General features: G+C 40.0%; 2 protein-coding genes across 2 annotated transcripts in view; both read right to left on the bottom strand.

Annotated features, from left to right (window-relative positions):
- Nucleotides 1–1,951: 1,951 nt before the first annotated feature.
- On the bottom strand, nucleotides 1,952–7,482 carry HSP83_1 (Heat shock protein 83). The gene has a single exon (XM_051208485.1). The coding sequence runs from the start codon at nucleotides 4,208–4,210 to the stop codon at nucleotides 2,330–2,332; it is 1,881 nt and encodes a 626-aa protein (XP_051075092.1). The 5' UTR covers nucleotides 4,211–7,482; the 3' UTR covers nucleotides 1,952–2,329.
- A 5,301-nt stretch (nucleotides 7,483–12,783) lies between these two features.
- The window catches only part of MS3_00002073 (uncharacterized protein), a 38,840-nt gene continuing 33,892 nt past the window's right edge, over nucleotides 12,784–17,731 (bottom strand). The window contains exon 5 of the mRNA XM_051209634.1: nucleotides 12,784–13,418. The gene's annotated coding sequence lies outside the window, so the exon portion shown is untranslated. The remainder of the gene's footprint in view (nucleotides 13,419–17,731) is intronic.

Genomic DNA, 17,731 nt, shown 5'->3' with positions numbered 1-17,731 from the left:
ACAACACCAATGGAAGTTAGGCTTCCAGCATCTTCTGTATGCGATGGGAATCAAAAGGGTTCACGTCTTGCAGAACTACTTTCTGTAATTGTCACACTGCATTCCTCCACTTACAGAGAAGAAATAATACGGATGTCCATATTAATGAGTAGAATTAAAGAATTTTATAAGATTTAAAAGGGAAAAACCAACAAAGCACACAAGGTAGTCACTAGTGTGTTTATTAACTAAAAAGTAGTTAGACAAAGTCTATTTGAAGAAAATCCAAAAGCTTTGCCAAAATAATTCAAGTAAGAATAGATGAAGGATGCTATAGTATCAAAGCAACCAAAGTGCTGGATAAAATGTGACCATCCATAATAATTCAAGAGACTAGTCAGCAGATGATTTTACAGTGATCAAGAGTATTCAATTTAATGTGCTAACTAGTAATTCTCAAAATAGTTCAATTTAAGGCGAAACTCGATGAGCTCAAATAAACGTCCTATATCTGGAATTCATTATCAACCCGCAATAATGTACAAAGGTATCATCAGTTGATACAAGTAACACAAACGCCACAGCTAGAATGGGAATCCAAATTTCTGTAATCAACTATGGGTCTTACCATTTGGTTCATCATGTTTGTTCGGCTGTGTATTGAATACAGACTCTGTATGATCTTGAATATACTCATTAGTATTAGAATTAACAACCAAAATCAGACTCACCTTGTTCCTGGAATGGGGAGATTATAATTTATGGACGAACCAACCAGGTACTAGATAACAGGTCTCAAATTTTGGCGCGAAGTTAACCCATCCGTTTGGCTTAACAGAGTTTTGGAATCATAGCTGATGTCAGTTCGTGATAAAACTCTAATCTAATTCTCACCATGACCATCAATTGCAAATCATAATTCTAATTCTTCACGCCGGTTTATAACACTCATTTGGTCCTAGTTATTAGGTGAACATTTTCAAGGTTAATTGAACGTCGCCCAAAGGTCATCCATAAATTATAGTCTCACCCTGGGAATACATTTGGTCGCTATGTCGGTTTCATGCACTTCAGTCATTGATATCTAGAAGTCTAACCACAGATTTTCCAACAATTTCCACTACAACCCCCGTGGTTGGTCAAGGATTATTCACACAACAATATGCAACCTCCGCAAACTTGAAACACATTTAGCACGTTTCAGTTTGGAAAGGGCAGGAGGTTTGAAGGCCTTTGTTAGTCCTGGCAATGGTGGTCTCCCAGTTGATCCAACTTTCTTCTGAAAGAGTCGACAAATGGAGCCTCAACCACTTGCTGAGGTAATGAATTCCACTCGTTGATGATTCGATGGGAAAGTCGATAGTCAGCTGACGAGTAATTTGTTCTGGACTTGTGAACTTTTTGGAGTGTCCTCGTAAATTCTCTGTTTCGGAAGGCAAGAAGAACGAGGGTATATCAGGTGCAAATTTATCACTAAGCAATTTGAGAACTGTAATCAAGTCGCCTCTAGTTCTACGATATGATAACGGGAAAAGTTGTAGTTTGGCCAGTCGAGCATCATACGGAAGCTTCGCTATTCCGGTAATCAGCTTAGTTGCTGTTCTCTGAACCTTTACCAGAGGCTCACAGTCTTTTTTAAGCAGGGGCCAGCCGCTTGTATGCAGTACTCAAGTTCAGGACGTACGAACACTGTATACAAAGTCAAAAGTGTTTTAGCGTCGACATGACTAAAAGCCCTACGTATTGACCATAAGGTTCCAAAACGTTGGACCTAACTTATTATCTCTTTTTCCTCCCACTAGATCGGGACATCTCAGAGGACGTAGAAGGTGAGTAGAAAAGCGAAGAACGAACAAAATACCACTGGCATACAGGTCTTCACAACGAGTCATCAATACTTGGAACCTGCTGCCCGGAGCAGTGGTGTCTGCACTTTCAATTCAGATTTGTGAAGTAAGAATAGAACGCTTACGGCCTATGTTATTCCTTTTCTGGTATGCTTCTGTGAGTGTCCAGTCTTATCTTGAATGAGTCAATTGAAGGTGCAGACACCACTGCTTCGGGCGGCAGGTTCCAAGAATTGATGACTCGTTGTGAAAACCTGTATACCAATGATATTTTGTTCGTTCGCTTTTCCACTGCGCTGTTAAGTCCTCTGAGATGTCCCGATCTAATGTGAAGAAAAACAGATAATAAGTTAGGTCTAACATCATTTCTCAGTATTCTGTATATCAAATTAGATCTCCTCTTTATCTGCCATAGGACAGAGTAAATAGGTCTAGTTTTTCAAGCCGCTCTTTGTATGGTGTTCTTCCAGTCTTTTGGTAAACGACCCTGCGTTACGGATAAATTAAAGCATGTACTTAAAGGTTTCGCAACGAAGTAAGTTAATTTCTTTAGTAACCTGGGATGCAGTTCGTCGGGTCCCGTGGATCCTCTCCATGTTAGCAGACCATCCAAACTCTGAAGTTACAACGCAACATGGGGAATTGGTAAGTCGATTCGAAATACTAACTTTCTCAACGTTCTTGCCGAGGATTTGCTGGATCTCTTTGCACAGCGTTTCGAACGACGACTTCAGCTCTTCGAATTGCTTTTTGTCCTCGTCACTCTCAGGTAATTGAAGACCGTCCTTCGTAACACAAACCAGCTTCTTGTTTTCGTATTGCCGTATATGGGTAACAGCATATTCGTCAATCGGGTCAACCATGAACAGTACTTCGAATCCACGTTGAGTAAGCTTCTCAGTAAATGGTGAATTCATTACAGCTTGCTTTGACTCACCTGTTATGTAGTAAATATCTTGTTGTTCAGGCTTCATACGTGATACATAATCCTTCATGCTGATCATTTCATCACCAGAAGCTGAGGAATAGAAACGCAGTAAGTCGGATAGCTTCCCCCTATTAACACTATCTTCATGGATGCCCAGTTTTATACTTTTCGAGTATTGCTCGTAAAACTTCTTGTAGTTATCTTTATCCTCCGCTATCTCCTCAAATAGCTCAATACATTTCCTGACCAAGCTCTTACGAATAACCTTCAATACGTTGTTCTGCTGCAACACCTCACGACTGATGTTAAGGGGCAGGTCTTCACTATCCACAACGCCTCGGACGAAATTCAAGTACTCAGGAATCATATCATCACACGTATCCATGATCAGCACTCTTCGCACATACAATTTGATATTGTTTCGCTTCTTACGCGATCCTTCGAACATGTCTATAGGTGCACGTTTAGGCACAAACAGCAACGCTCGGAACTCTAACTGTCCTTCAACAGAGAAGTGCTTCACGGCAAGATGGTCCTCCCAGTCATTAGTAAGCGACTTGTAAAACTCGGCATACTCTTCTGTATTTATATCTTCGGGATTACGCGTCCAGAGCGGTTTAAGCTTGTTCAGTTGCTCTTCTTCAGTATACTTCTCCACAACCTTCTTTTTATTTTTCTTTTCCTTATTCTCCTCTTCCTCGTCTTCATCTAGGTCTTCGACTTTCGGTTTGTCGTCAGCCTCGTCAGTTTCTTTCGACTCGGACTTTTCAGCCTCATCATCAGACACTTCCTTGGTCCGCTCTTTATTAACAACCAGCTTGATGGGATAGTTAATAAAATTAGAATGTTTCTTCACTATATCTCGAATTTTTCTCTCTTCAAGAAAATCTAGTTGATCTTCTTTGAGATGCAATATCACCTTAGTGCCTCGTTTTGGCAACTCACTGTCATCTGGTGCAATTGTGAAAGTTCCACCAGCGGACGACTCCCAAATGTACTGGTCATCATCATTATTTTTCGTCACTACTTGAACCCGGTCGGCTATAAGGTAGGCAGAATAGAAACCTACACCAAATTGACCAATCATCGATATATCTGCACCATCAGCCAGAGCCTCCATAAACGCCTTCGTGCCAGAGGAAGCGATCGTACCCAAATTCTTAATCAAATCTGCTTTCGTCATACCAATACCAGTATCCAGGACAGTCAAAGTTCCAGCCTCCTTGTTGGGTATCAACTTGACATACATATCTTCTCCGGAATCAAGAACTGATGGATCAGTCAAACTCTTATACCTCAACTTGTCCAGAGCGTCACTAGCATTAGATATAAGCTCACGAAGAAATATCTCTTTGTTGGAGTAGAAAGTGTTGATAATCAGGCTCATAAGCTGGGCGATCTCAGCCTGAAACGCGAACTCCTCAGGTTGTTGCTCGGTAACCATTGATTCGGGCATTGTACAGCGTCTAACACAAAATCAAGTAACGAACGCGCGCTGAGCGTGCCTTTATAAATACTGTTTAGAATGTTCTAGAATTTATTGTTTGGTTTCTAAAAATAGAAACAAATGGACCAATAGGAACAGAGTAGATTTGCGTAGAATATTCTAGACTGTTCCTTCACTTTTCATTGGCTCACAAACTCGGGTCAACAAACTGGTATCATCCTGGCCACTGTTTGTGTAAACTTTTCCGTATGAGGTAATAGTGGAGAGATCTAGATGTTTGGTTATAAGATTTGGATTTCTGAAATCTTAGATTGACAGTTTTCAGTTTCAGTTTGGAAAGGACTGGAGGCTTGACGGCCTGTGTTAGTCCTGGCAATGGTTGTTTCTCAGTTGATCCAACTTTTGAAAGTGTTGACAGATGGAGCCTCAACCACTTACTGTGGTAATGAATTCCACTCGCTGATGATTCGATGGGAAGTCGATGTTCAGCTGATAAGTAATTTGTTCTGAACTTGTGAAGTTTTTGGAGTGTCCTCGTAAATTCTCTGTTTTTGAAGTCAAGGGAAGTAAAGGCATATCAGATGGAAATTTATTACTAAGTAGTTCAAAAAACTAATGTATTAGCCTCTGGTCCTTCAATATAACAACGGGAATAGGTTTAGCCTAGCCAGTCGAGCATCATATGGGGGCTAGCTACCATACAAAGATCGGCTTGAAAAGCTAGACCTCTTTACTCTGTCCTATCTCAGATTAAGAGGTGATCTGATTTTGATGCATATAATATTAAGTAATGATTTTGGGACTAATATATCCTCTCTTTTTCTTCCCACTATATTGGGATATCTCAGAGGGAATAGCAGGCGAGTAGAAAAGCCAAGGGCGAAGAAAATACCCTTGGTACACAGGTTTTCACATCGAGTCATCAATTCTTGGAACCTGTTACCCGAAGTAGTGGTGTCCGCATCTCCAATCGACTCATTCAAGAGAAGACTGGACACTCACAGAAGCATACTAGAAAAGGAATAACATAGGCCGTAAGCGTTCTGTCCTTACTACACAAATCTGAATCTCTGGACCTTTTCTAGAAGGTCACTGTCTTTTTAAGCAGGGTCTAATCAATTCTATGCAGTGCTCGAGTTTAGTACGCACGAACTTTGTATACTGAGTCAAAAGCGTTTTAGCGTCGACATGACTAAAAGCCCTACATATTGACCATAAAGTTCTAAAACCTTTGGTGGCTATTGCACGACAGTGTGCAGTAGTCCTTAAGTTTTGGCCCAACTAGAAAGTCTTTTGCCCACAACAATAGATTCCCTCGAACCCCGACATTTCTTAACTTATATAGCAGCCGGTTGTGCGGAACTTGGTCAAAAGCTTTGCTGAAGTCAGTGTAGGCTACGTTTTTATGTAACTTTTGGTCTTTAAGAGCTCACCAGTTTTCACGAGCCACTAATAATTTAGTGAGGCAGGAATAACCTATAATAAAACCATGCTGCTTTTCCGAAAGGATCCGGTTTGCATCGAATTACTTAAACAGCTCCTTTCGAATAATCTTTTCTAAAAATCTTACAACAACACAAATTAGGCCAACGGGTTGGTAATTCTCAGGTTTATGTTTCATAACTGTTTCGAAGACAGGACTTACTATGGTGTTCTTCCAGTCTTTTGGTAAACGACCCTGCGTTACGGATAGATTAAAGCATGTACTCAAAGGTTTCGCAACGAAGTAAGTTGATTTCTTTAGTAACCTGGGATGCAGTTCGTCGGGTCCCGTGGATTTACCTATGTTAAGCCTATTCAGCAGACCAAACACATCCAGATCTTTAATGGTCACGCTGTCCAGTGTGTGTGTGTGTGTGTGTGTGTGGGTTTGTATGGACTCACGGGAAGGGCTTTTCTACGGTATATACATTGCTAAAGTAGTTCGAGAACACTTGAGCCTTACCAAAGTCGTCCTCCACTAATGATGCGGCAGTACTGTCTCTCCATAGTGCTGGAATATGTCCTCTTCTTTTTGTCCTTTGATTAGGATATTCCTTGGCGATTTTTTCTTCGTACAACTTTCTAGATTTACAGAGGGTGGAGGCACAGGCATTCTAAGCTTTTCGATACTGAGATTTTGTCTCAGACCCCAGTAACCTGAATCTATCCCACATTTTTCTCCTCTTACAGAGGTCGCGAGCCTCCTTACTGAACCATGGTGGAGAGTTTGTCGGCCCCCTTGGTATGGTCCAAGGGATGTGGGGTGCGGTAACTTTTAAGTATAAATTTCGAAACGCGTCCCAAGCCGTTTCAATTGAGGACTCTGGGTCTATTGTCCAATCTACTAACGATGCTGAGTGCATGATATCTGGTATGTTTGCTTTCCAGACGTTAGGTCTGGATTGAGTTAACGCGTGTTTGACGTGTTTGACAGTTATATGGAAGTCGAAAGTTAAAACTGCGTGATCACTTTTACCTAGGGGTGGCATATAATGGAGGTTCGCAACGTCATCCTCATAGTGAGTCAGTATAAGATCTAGTAAGTATGATTCAGCGTCCGGGTTGTACCTAGTCGCTTCTTTCACATGTTGCACCAGGTCACATGTGATAACCGCATCAACTAGTTCCTGCTCGAAGGAATTTTCTGACGATTCAGTTAGCAGATTTTCACAGTCTACCATAGGTGTATTAAAGTCCCCTAGAACTAGACATCGACCACTTCATGACCAAGTATTGAGACTGCTTAGCAAGACCTCATTTACCTCACGGCCTGGACTGCGATAGACCAAGCCAATCAGCAGCTCTTATCCCTTGCATTTCAAGCGGCAAATAACTAATTCACACGTCCCACTCTCATGCTATACACTGTCGATAATGGCAAATGGGATAGCATTCCTAATGAATAGAGCTGCTCCCCCTTTACGCTTCTGGATTCTATCGGCTCTTACCAACCTAAAGCCCTCAAAATCAAGTCCCATACTATCTGTAGGCTGCGTCAGCCAAGTTTCTGTGACTGCGATATCTGGCTTGGTAGAGTCAATCTGTACACCTAGTTCCGATCGCATATTGAGTAAGCTTCGGGCATTAGTGTAACAGATCCGAAACCTATTTAAATGGTTTCGTGCTACACTCAGAGTGGCTTCCTTATCATTCTCTGTTGAGGCCTCACAATCCAAAAGTTTACAATTTTTATGTTCTTTTCGCCAGCGTCTAACCTAGGTTGTAGTTCATTTTCGGCTTCCCGTCTTTTTACGCTGTCTACCGACGGCAATTCCTTACGGACAAAAACTCATGAACCCTTTAATTTATGTCCATTCTGTAAAATTAAATCGCGTTCATTCGAAGATTTGGATACTACTATCAGCAGTCTGTATTGATTAGGCTTCAAGTTCGCTAGATTACCTAGTCGGACACTTTTAGCAAAGTGACTCCGGGGATATTTTGAGTCATGAGTTGACTAAGTAGTTGTTTTATCAGCACAATGTTACACTTAAAACGAGTTTTCGGTTCAGAGCTTTCACTCTCCTTGATTCTATGAAAAATGACTGATCTGTCACTGTGATCAGCCTTCGATTTCTCGACTACTTTTATGGGGGAAGGATTACCCTTTATGTCGTTATGTTGTTTCTTCCTTACAACCTATAACCAGTCGTCAATATCGCTACGAGAAGCAACCACAGTCGCGTCAAACATACTGTGGGATTCCGGAGGGTTGTCGACGATTTGGGAGGTCAAGTTATATTTCCCGCTAGAAACCGATCGAGCCTTACGACCTCAGCTTCTAGGCGTTTCCTGCTGGATACCATTCAGAAGACGAGGGAAAGAAGAACCTTCTTTTCTTACGTTTTTGGTTAAGACAGACCTCTTTGAAGACGGTTTTACTCCTTTGGTTGGTGTGAGTCACCTATTTTCGAACTCACCTGAGTTCGCTTCACACCAACAAAACGATTACTGTTCGATGTGTCCCGACTACGCCTGCCAAAACACTTTTTCGCAGCATTTATCAATGAGACGGTCTCGGTTAGCAATCTGTTTACATCCGAACAGCACTGTTGACAAAGCCATGCGCAACAGTTTTTACTGAACCGTTTGAAAGCCTCAGGCGTTAAATTCGTGCAAACTTCGTGGTACCAGCCTTTGCACTCATCGCACTGCACGCCGCTTTCAACGGGATAACGACAGTCCGGACGTTGGCAATTGATTTTTGCGCTGTCCAGTCATTAAACAGGGGTTTATCTAAAAAGGGAACTGGATTCAATAATACGCAGAGACAAGAATGATCTATGACAAAAAGTGAAAAACTGTAGATTGTTAGAGCCTAAAGTACTAACAAATACAATAGAAAACAAAGTACTCAAAAATACTGACGACAAACTACTTTATAAACAGAAACGATACTCTAACCGAATACTTTAACTGAAATAAATTCAATTAAAGTGAAAACAGTAGTCTAGGTACGTAATAAACGATCAAAACAATAGAATTTACTCAGTGAGGAAAAGTACCACTATCCTTTTAATTAGAGCGCTAGGAATGTGAAATCAGCAGTCACTGAAATGCAGAGAAGTACTGAAACCACAACACACAATTTTAGCCGAGAACTTCACACTAAGAGATAGAACACGGAGTGGAAGCCACTAGTCGTTTATTTGAAAATTAAAATTCGCGGGTTATGTACAGAAAAGAAAGCTAGTTTACTAGGTAGTCTTACGAGTCATCGTGTAGGTTCAGAGCATGCAGGGCTTGCTCTTCGTCTTCCAAAGCATTTATTCTTGGTCTCCCTGCACTAGAAAGAAAAACAGAATCTATAAACAACGCCATACATGATGATTTTTACCCCGTTACGCACCTCATAATCGAACGTAGAACCCTTCGTTTTAATAACCTTGACGAGGTCTCGTTAAACAATGTTTAACATTTCTATATTGATGTAGGAATATGTTTAATCCCTTCTTCAGTTCGTCGGTTGTTGAAGCAGCAATGAAATTAATAGCAGTTTTGGATGTTTTGACGAAACGTTCTCCCTTACTATTAGAACAGAATTGTCTGAAAGCACTGAACAGATGTCTGTACTTTATACCATTCAACCAGGTAGTGACTGCGTCTGTTACAAAATGAGAGCAATTATCAGTCACTAATACCAAAGAGACCCCTTCTGACTAGAAACTTTTCTCGATGCTTGAATTGTGAAATCGGGATTTGGCGACTTCATGGAAAAACTTTAGGCCACTTAGAAAAAGACACAAATATTAGTACAAGATGCACCAAAAGTGCATGCGCTACACAAATGATTTGTGTAGGACCTCGGATACTGTTCGGGCACCTAAACCGAAGAATCATTGACGACAAATGCATTGTATTTGTCAAGAAATTGACCACAATAGTCTACATGAATTCTCTTCAGGGCTCCAGACAGAACTGACCGTGTAGTCCACTTTGAAGGATGATTGCTCAACTTACGACATCTTCCACAATTTTTTGCTATGTGACATATCTGCATTTATCTACCGCCACCAACATGTGAGCCTTGCTGAATATTTCAGTTTTTCAGCACCCAATTGTTTACTATGAAGGTCTTCAGTGACAGATTTACTTAATGAAGGAGAAATGACAACACGATGATTTAAACACAACACCATCAGGAGTAATGGATAATTCATCTCACTTAACAAAGTAGAGAGGAAATCTACATTTCTGATTAGAATTCCAACCTTGAGTATACATCAAAAGTATCGAAGAGTTCCATTGATATCTTTCGGAGATTGTGCATTCGTCAATGGATTTAGTCGCTTTATATCTGGTTTAAAACCGTTAACGTCAACTGGGTATCCAAGACATTTAAAACTAGATACACAAGATGAACACTTATTTGGATTCACTGTAATTTTTCCTCAATTAAACGATGAAAAAAAGCAATGAGTTTCTGATCATGTGCTACCTTATCATAAGATCATAACCATAAGATCATCTTGATAAACTTCAACACCTTTAAGATCACCGACTACATTATTCATCACTTCTTGAAATATGACTGAAGAACAGATTAAACCAAATGGAATGTCGTTGTATTCGAACAAACCAAAAGGAGAGTTTATTAGAGTAACATATATTAGCGAATAATATTGATTTCCATTAGATCGTCATCCGGCTTCACTCTAATATGCGGTTCTATTTATATGCATATACGAAATTATCAAACTAACCAGTGAAGTTTATGATTCAGTGATAACAGTGGAATAGATTATATAAATAAGCACAATAAGTAAAGAGTACAAATTGATTGTGTGGTGACAGGAGTATTCAGCATATGCACATAAATATTACTGTACATTGAAGTATGATGAGGATCTAATCGGAAATAATATTGTTAGCTTATATACGTTGTCCTAATTCACACTATGGGAATTTCCCAAATTTTGGAGTGTTAACCGTTGTCAAAATAGATGAAGATTGATATAAGAGGAATACCTTGAAACCATAAAGTCAATTAAGAATAATTTCAGCCTCCAGCGTCGTGCACGTTTGTTTTAACAAATGACAAATCAGTGTTAATCTATAATCATCATATATTCTATGGGTCTTGCCATCAGACTTCATAAGAACAGGGTTAAAAATAGGGACGCTTCATGCCGAAGACTGGATCGGTTCAATTATGCGTTTCGCATAAAAATCATTCAGTACCTTTTGTACTGTTTCTCAAGGACCATAAGGAATTATTCGTTTTTAGGAAAGATTGGATCAACACACACTTATAGTTTTATAGGCTGAGTTTTCATCCCCCACTGCAGTTATCATGTGTTTACGTAGAGCATCAGAGTCCTATCTGGAAACTAATGAAGATGACTCCATTTTAGGCCTATTCAACTTTTTATAATCCAGTATCGACGGTTCTGCTTTACTAACTGAAAACTCACAAAACATGTATAAAGTTATCATCTCAAACTAGCAATTCAGAGAATACTCATATGGTAGCTTGAGTTCAGTTATACCCAATACTGATTCTTCAGTGGGTTGTCCCGCAATACTTCAAGTTTTTTGATGAAATAATAAGCTCTATACTGCCTGTGACATGAGATGAACCAAGGGAGGTATGGAATCACTTCTCAATATGGACACTACCATTCAAAATCGTTGACAAATATAGATCATGATTACAAACACCCAACTTAATAAAATCCGAGGTTTATGATCACTAGTGGTATAGTGAACAGCAGCTTTACAGACCGACTTAATGTTGTTAGGACTCGAGAAACATAATGAATGGTAATTTTGGGATCCTTTTATGGACCAATACTAAACGTATATTCTTATTGTATAATTATGTTATGATGGAAAGAAAAGTCAATTTTCGATTGAATTACTCATTATCAGTTTTATTCAACATTACATCCGTTTTGATTCAACGTGAGGATCATTCAGTGTAGTATTTGATTGTTTTCCCAGTATGATATTTTCTTCTGTATAATATACGATATTCTTCCATTCACTTGACATGAACTATGCTCAGTAAGTGATTTGTTATAACTGAGTATGTAATCTAATCCTAATTATTAATCAAAATGGGTGTACAATCAACATATAAACCAGTGTATTTTAGACTATATTCGATTCGTCGTTGTCATAGTGTCTGGGGCTAATAAATCTTCACTTATACCAGTCTTGTGTTCTTACTTTCGTATCGTGGGAATTGCCGTGGTCTCTCGTTCCGAGTATAAGTGATCAGCGTTTTGTTTTTCCGGCACAGCAATCTGCGACGACCAGATATAAAAAATTTGTCCCATTTTACCACAACTCAAGCACTTAGCATGGTGAAAGACACATGAGTCACGCAAGTGAAATTTACTACAGGATAAACACTCACCAAAATGCGCTCAACCCTGTAACTTCTTATGTAATCCTTCTTTGAATAATCTAATTTCTCATTTAAATGGGAATCATTATTAACCAAAGCGAGCTTGAGCAGCATTGATAACGTAGTTCAAAATGACAACTAAGCAAAGTATTAGAAATGCTCACTGACTGAAAATCAAGCTCATTCATTGACTTATAGTTAATACATGATTTGATTTCTGAGAATGAACTTTTAGGTTTTTGAATTAACTGTTTTTTAAATTCGGAATATTTATCTCAGAAATTAACCGATCAAGAACTTGAATTTTCAATTGCTCTCCGAAATCGCACCTTGCGGCCTGTTTCTGTAGTTGAAGTCTTTAGCTTTCTCATTATTTTATGAACATTTGGTCTCATTCTGCGTTCAAAGCTAGCACGCTATACACGACCACGTGTTAATTCCTTGAGATTCATATGACAATGAAACTGGTTTCTAATGAAATGTCAGATTTTCTAGCAGGTTATACGTCACGAAACCAGTTTCAGGACTCGAATTCAAGCCTTGCTAAGAGCACCTTAAATCACTGAAAATTTACCCACTGGAGTACAGGAGTCTCAGAGGTGACCTAATAACCGACAGCATTGTAAACGCAAAACGGTTACAAATATCACTTACTACAAAAGAGGATAAAAGTACTTAAATGATAACATTTGTTATGAAGTGAGTGCTATTTGTATGCTCTGTATGAGATAAAAACAAAAATTTGTTCACTAGATTGTGGAAGGTTCCTCTGAACCTGTTAACACCAACGGCACTGGGGCCAATAAAGTCGAAGAACAGACGATAGGTATAGTGTTTAATTTAATTAAAGCAAGACATGTGCGTACTATCACAATTAAACCATAGTGTTCATTTTTACATAAAAATATGGGGAAACAGTAGATATTGAATATAAATGTGATCACATATGGTGTCACCAATAAAAAAATTGTGGTCTTCGTTTTGTCGTTACAAAAATCATTGAATAAACACTTCACTATATAACTAGCTTCAGAGCATACGTTGGTGGGGGTATTGTTGCTCTCTCTCCTTAATAACGGCAGAATACGACATACAACTAACGGCACCCAAACATGTAGAATCCCGAAGTACCAAATCAGAAGACGGAAGAAGAAAGGAGAGTGATTATTGGGCAAGAACCAAAAATGTACAGAAAAACATGAGTAATTATAGTTATTGGTATTGGCTATAACATCATTATAATTCAGTCAACCCGTGTGGAGGCATGCTATGCTCATCTATAGTATGTCGCGTTGATCTTCTAGAAAGTTCTACCAGGTCCTGATTGGATAGTCACTTCGGCTCTTTTAGAGCCTCTGGCGACTTCGTTCTTTTCAAAGCCGTCTTTACAAGTATGCCCAACGAAGAAAAGAATTAATAATTAAATGGTATCAAATAAATATTTTCGTACATATAGATACAGACAAAGATGGGTTTTTGTGGAAAAGATTTTATGTTCGTTTGCATATTAAAGTATGTTCGAAGTTTAACAACATTATTTCGGTGTATAATAATAACAATAATAATAATAATGACAATGAAATCAGTATTATATCAAAATATTATATATAATGTGGACGAGTAGTAATAAAGTCAACAAACACAACGAAGTCAAATATCGTTACACACTTAATAATGAATGACAGGCGAATCTTACATACACTTAGGGATTATACAGCAAGTATATTATTAGCATTAGTACACAAGAATAGATGTTTCGGAAAAAATATTTCTCATTAAGAACTATTCTAGTACAGGGTTAATTGCCCGCGCCACAGAAAAGAAAAAGGATTAAGTGACGAATCCGGTATAGCGTACTGAGATATGTCCCTGTCTCTCTGTACGAGTGGCTTTTAGACTGGTCCAAGTGGTAAAAGTATGAACTAAATTTATGTGGGTTGTAGAATCGGCATCATAAATTGTAAAAAGCGTTCATTTCGCAAAAGTATTATGATTGTAAAAATAATATTATCTCATGGTCTAAGGGAAAACAAAGATTGTATACACCTATGCCATCGTAATCGATTCTGAGTCATGTCATCCAGAGTCCCCAACCACTGGTTACGATAGAAGGAGGGAAATGAATTTCAAACATCCTGGCATTGTTGCTCAGTGATACCAAGAGACTCTGAATTTTATCGTCGTCCTCACCAAACACGACTATATCATCATCGAACCTTCTGGCAAGAGGTCAGTTCCCGAAAGTCCAGACGAGGGCTTTATTTCCAGCAGTATATCTATGATGAAAGCTGCAAAAATACATTTTTCCCATCGGGCGATAAAATGAACTCTTTGGTTTTCATATTTAACGCATCTGTTAAAGGTTATAGAATGGTCGAACAGGGTGCAGTGAACCGAAGATAAAAATTGATCATCCATAAAAACGACGAAGTTTATTCAACGAATAGGTATCTGAGATATTTTTGATGTTTACAATTTGTAACTGTAAATAAATCCACGCAACACCGTTCGCATATACATCAAACGTCACATCAACCTGGGGAATGCCACGAGCAGCAGGTGTTCACAGTGCTAGAACAAATTTGTACTCTCAATTTCATATTCTAAGTTGAAAAATAACGGTTTTGGATATCTTCAAGATTTTTTATCATCGGGAACACAAAAGAACCAAGAAAATAAAGACAATCGGACTAAACGGATTAAAGTTTCCTATATCGAAGCCTGGTTCTGCTACTCAGAAGCTGACTTCCATGAGCGCGGCTTTGTAAACCCATGTGCACAGTTTCTAGTCGCAGTGAAGGCACGACTGCGCGATTCCAACAGGCACGTCACACCCAGTATGTTTGCTAGTGATGTTTCGAAACCATACTAAACTTTTCAAAAATACTCTTGAGCGTGGAGATCTCACCGACCAACAAACGTTGAATCAACTCTACAACAACATTGAGCTAGAACATGGCTCAGCAACAGAAATGATGTTACAAATGCGAGAGGTCATTGGTCGACGGACATTTGATGAGGGCCTGTTTAGAAAGCTTTTCTTGCCTGAGCTTCCCCAACTGGTGAAGGCAGCACTCACCAATGCTGTAAACATCAAATCAGAACCGACTACGTGGGTGTTCTCGATGTGTCTGCCTCTGAAAAGCAAAGTGGCGGCAATTCTGTATTACCTAGAACCGACCGCGAACAGATAGATACGTGTGTTTAACGGCCTGGTGAGATTTTATAGAAGGTTCATATTGGATTGCGTGTACCTTATGAAACCCTTGATCGATCAACTTCGCGGAAATGCGAAATCCATTAATTTGGACGATAGCGTGAAAAAAGCACTCGTCACAATTAAGGAACTTATCGCTAAAGCAACATTACTCGCACACCAGGACACCGAAGTACACAATAATATAGCAGTAGAAGAATTCGACTCAGCAATCGGAGGAGTCTTACAACAATGGTAAACAACAACTGGCAACCTTTGGCATTCTTCTCGGGTTGGTTGCAAGGCACCGAATCAAGGTATATCATTTTTGGTGGGGAACTCCTAGCCGTGTATTGTGCTGTGTGGCACTTTCAGCACCATGGAGTGCCAAGAATGATCAACAGTTGGATAGAACTATAAAGGAAGTCCCTGGACAAAGTGGGTTGGAGAATACTGGTCGGCGGCCTATGCTCCATTGGAAGTAAATAAGTAAGCAGCTATAAATTGAGACGTGAGTGGACACGCTCCTGTGTAAGCTGCAAGAAATCTAAAGTGATTAGACACAACAAATGTCTCTTAAGCTTATTCAAAACTCTCGACTCTCGTTTCGACCATGTTCACTGGATTTGGTAATAACCTAACAAGGTCCAAATAGACACTCGCCCCAAAATGCCTTGGTATAGCCAAGAGCGAGGTGGACCCGCCATCCATTTCGAAATGCTGTCAGACGACCATGAGTACACAGCATCTGCCAGGGAAGTCCTACTCACTGCTTTCTCGTGTCGATGATGCTGTTTACGAAAATGAGAAGAGGAAAAGCGAATGTTCGTCACTTTAACCGGATCCCAATCCAATGCAGCACAAGGGCTCCGGTATCCGAAGGAAACAAGTGGCGTATGAACCAATTATTCGTCACCAGCGAATATGGGACTGCATCTAATAGTAGCGGTAAATAAATCCCCAAAATAAATAGCTCTGTAAGTTTTCGACATTGGATGCTGACCAGATTAGTTTTAGTAGACTCACCTAGCTGAAGGCGCTCGGTCATGCATCCGCACCAGATCACGTGTGAGAACGCCATGCTCAACATCTACTGCAATCGCTAGCCAGACTAGATCAGACAATTCCGATATATTGGCAATCGTCAAATACAACTTCTGATCTCCTCGATTCTGTCTTTTGATTTCTCTTGGTGGGTACCAGTTATAATAGAAGGTGTTACTGGTAAAAGCGTTGTCAAACACTGAATACCTGTGCCATCTTCATTGGTGAGCCCGACGTGATCTGGCACACCAAATCGTAAACTGTGAGTCTGTCCCATTTTGGGATTCTATATATCATTGGTTTATTTTAATTTTTATACATTGTGATATTTTTTTCCCGCGTTTTTGGATATCTATATATTTTCCACTCGTGTATCCTCGTACTTAATTTTCCCCTATGACTGAACAGACCCCCAAAGTATTTAAGATTAAGACTATGTCCCCACCCTCGTTCCAACTCACGCCCTTCTGACCCGACAATATCGAAGCCTGGTTCTGCTACGCAGAAGCCGACTCCCACGAGCACGGCGTGAACGACACACGTGCACAGTTCCTCGCAGTGGTCAAGGCACTACCGCGAGAATTCAACAGGTACGTAACACCTAGTATGTTTACTAGTGATGTTTCTGAACCGTACGAAACCTTAAAGCGTTCCATTCTTAAACGAGGAGACCTAACCGATCGACAAAGGTTAGACCAACTCTTTAATAACATAGACCTGCAACACAGTTCTGCGACGGACATGTTGCAAAGGATGAGAGAGGTTATAGGCCTAAGAACTTTCGACGAATGCCTATTCAAACAACTTTTCTTGTCTAAACTTCCCCAACAGGTGCAAGCAGTCCTGGTCTCGTTTCAGAACAACGCCTTAGACGAGCTGGGTACATCTGCCAATCGTATCTTAGAAATTACGAAATCTTCTACTACCGAGGTTTTTCAGTCAAAGAAAAGCCTCAAACGACTCAGAATGACATAACCGAGTTATGTCATACACTTACGCGTTATCTTAGCTTTCGTAACGACCGTAAGCGATCACACACCCCACGTAGAAGCACTTCACGTAAGCGATCTGTCTCTAGACCACGAGAGACGGATAACCCCGACTGGTGCTGGTATCATAACCAGTATGAAAAGTCTTCCAGAAATTGCAGAAAACCCTGCAATTTTCCCAACTCAAAACCGATTGACTCGAAAAACAACTCGGGAAACTTCCAAGCCGGCACGCGTTAACGGCAACCGTAGCCGGCGAACATAGCCGTCTGTTATACGTCACAGATGTGACAACGAGAGTTCGCTACCTCGTCGACACTGGCGCAGAAGTTAGCGTTCTCCCAGCGAATCCCAACGACCGACTTCACGAATCGGCTTTAAACTTACAGGCGGCAAACGGAAAACCTATCGCTACGTAATGGCAAAAGGTACGTTTACCTTAACGTGGGTTTACGCGAACCCATTCA

The sequence above is a fragment of the Schistosoma haematobium genome, chromosome 1 (genome assembly GCF_000699445.3).
Source record: "Schistosoma haematobium chromosome 1, whole genome shotgun sequence".
NCBI lineage: Eukaryota > Metazoa > Platyhelminthes > Trematoda > Strigeidida > Schistosomatidae > Schistosoma > Schistosoma haematobium.
The sequence above is the reverse complement of the archived record's forward strand: the minus strand, read 5'-3'. Positions and strand labels throughout refer to the sequence as shown.